Source organism: Motacilla alba, chromosome 27 (genome assembly GCF_015832195.1).
Source record: "Motacilla alba alba isolate MOTALB_02 chromosome 27, Motacilla_alba_V1.0_pri, whole genome shotgun sequence".
NCBI classification, from domain to species: domain Eukaryota; kingdom Metazoa; phylum Chordata; class Aves; order Passeriformes; family Motacillidae; genus Motacilla; species Motacilla alba.
In genome coordinates this window covers 2,364,426-2,366,140 of record NC_052042.1, presented here as the reverse complement: position 1 = coordinate 2,366,140, position 1,715 = coordinate 2,364,426, and the positions used below count along the sequence as shown (strand labels likewise).

Sequence of the window (1,715 nt, the reverse complement as noted above, 5' to 3'; positions counted from 1 at the left end):
TGAAAGCTTTTCTGGAGACCTCATAATTTAGGGGATTTTTTCCCTTCCTCTTCTTCCACCACGCTCCATAACAGGTAACAGAGACATTACCTTTGTTATATTCAAATGTTGCTACTGATGATTTTGGCACTTGAACTGATTAGTCCATAAAAAGATATCTGCCATAATTTTTTTTTTCTTTTTCTGCAGGGTAAAAATGGTAGCTGAGCATTTGAAGACAGTAGTGAATATGCAGACTTTAAAGGCAATGCTATGAAAGAAGAATATGTCAAAAATAGAGACAAAAATAAACACATAAGGCTGCCTTATTTTATTTAGAAACCTTTATAATCTGTTCAGAAGATCTTTTCACATAAATTCCAGTGATCCTTTTGTCTGTTGAAGCAGGCAGTTGTATTTTGATTGCAGATTTGCCTGGCTGTTTGCAGCTTCATCTAAGACAAAGAAGGATGATCCTTGGGAACCTCAGTGGACTCAGTGAATTCAGACTCCTGGGTTTTTCTGGAATCTCTCATTGGCATCCTTTGCTCTTTGTAGTTTTATTATCTCTTTATATTCTCACCTTGATGGCTAACACAGTGATAGCTTTCACAATAAACACTGATACCAGCCTTCACACCCCGATGTATTTCTTCCTCACTCAGCTGTCCTGTTTGGATATCTGCTATTTATCAGTCATTATCCCAACCATTCTGGAGAACCTGATGGTGGGAACCGTAAGTATTTCCAAGACAAGATGTGCAACGCAAATGTTTTCCTTCCTTTTCTTCGGGGTTGCTGAATGCTTTCTCTTGGCTGCCATGTCCCTGGATCGTTATTTTGCAGTTTGCCACCCCTTGCATTACACAATTATCATGAGCAGCAGGGTCTGCAGGAGCCTGGTTGCTGGGAGTTACATTTGTGGGACTGCCGTGGGCTTAATTCACACCCTCATAACCTTCAGCTCACCCTTGTGTGGCTCTGCCATCGACCACTTCTTCTGTGAGATTCAGCCCCTGCTGGACCTGCTCTGTGGCAACACCTTCCCAAGAGAGCTCCAGGTCATCCTGGTGGCTGTCTTTGCTATTCTCAGCCCTTTCTTACTGATCATTTATTCTTATATTCATATAATTTCCACAATTCTTCACATGGTATCAGCTGAGAGCCAGCAGAAGGCGTTTTCCACTTGCTCCTCACACCTCCTGGTTGTGACTCTGTTTTACGGCACTGCAGGCTCTGTGTATCTGAGGCCAAAATCCACCTACTGTGCAGCTGTGGATAAATTCCTCTCGCTTTCTTATTCTGTGCTGACTCCCTTATTGAATCCCATCATTTACAGCTTGAGGAATAAGGAGGTGAAAGGAGCCCTGAAGAAAAAATGGCGAAAAATTAATTTAGTGTGGAAATGAAATGGAATATTTGGGGTGTTTCAGGTGTTTGTACTGGTATTTTTTACTCTAAATTCTTGTTCAGTGAAATTAGTTTCCAGATACACTTCAGCTTTTGGGAAGGAAAGAGGGAGAAGAGTGGAGATTTTCATCTGTAAGAGGGGGTATAAGAAGCTACGTTCTATGTTAACATTTTGGAAGGAAACTTCTTCCACATACTTTAGAAATTCTTAACTAAATAAACCTTTTTTTTTTCCTTTTTCTTTTTCTTTTCCTTGCTATTTTTCAGAAACTTTAAAATTGTGTTTTACGTACTTCTGACTTTTTGAACAGAAGAGTAATATTCAG

The 1,715-nt window shown here is 40.1% G+C and overlaps 1 protein-coding gene across 1 annotated transcript; it reads left to right on the top strand.

Annotated features, from left to right (window-relative positions):
- Nucleotides 1–449: 449 nt before the first annotated feature.
- LOC119712025 (olfactory receptor 10C1-like) lies at nucleotides 450–1,388 on the top strand. The gene has a single exon (XM_038162821.1). The coding sequence runs from the start codon at nucleotides 450–452 to the stop codon at nucleotides 1,386–1,388; it is 939 nt and encodes a 312-aa protein (XP_038018749.1).
- The last annotated feature ends 327 nt before the right edge of the window (nucleotides 1,389–1,715 follow it).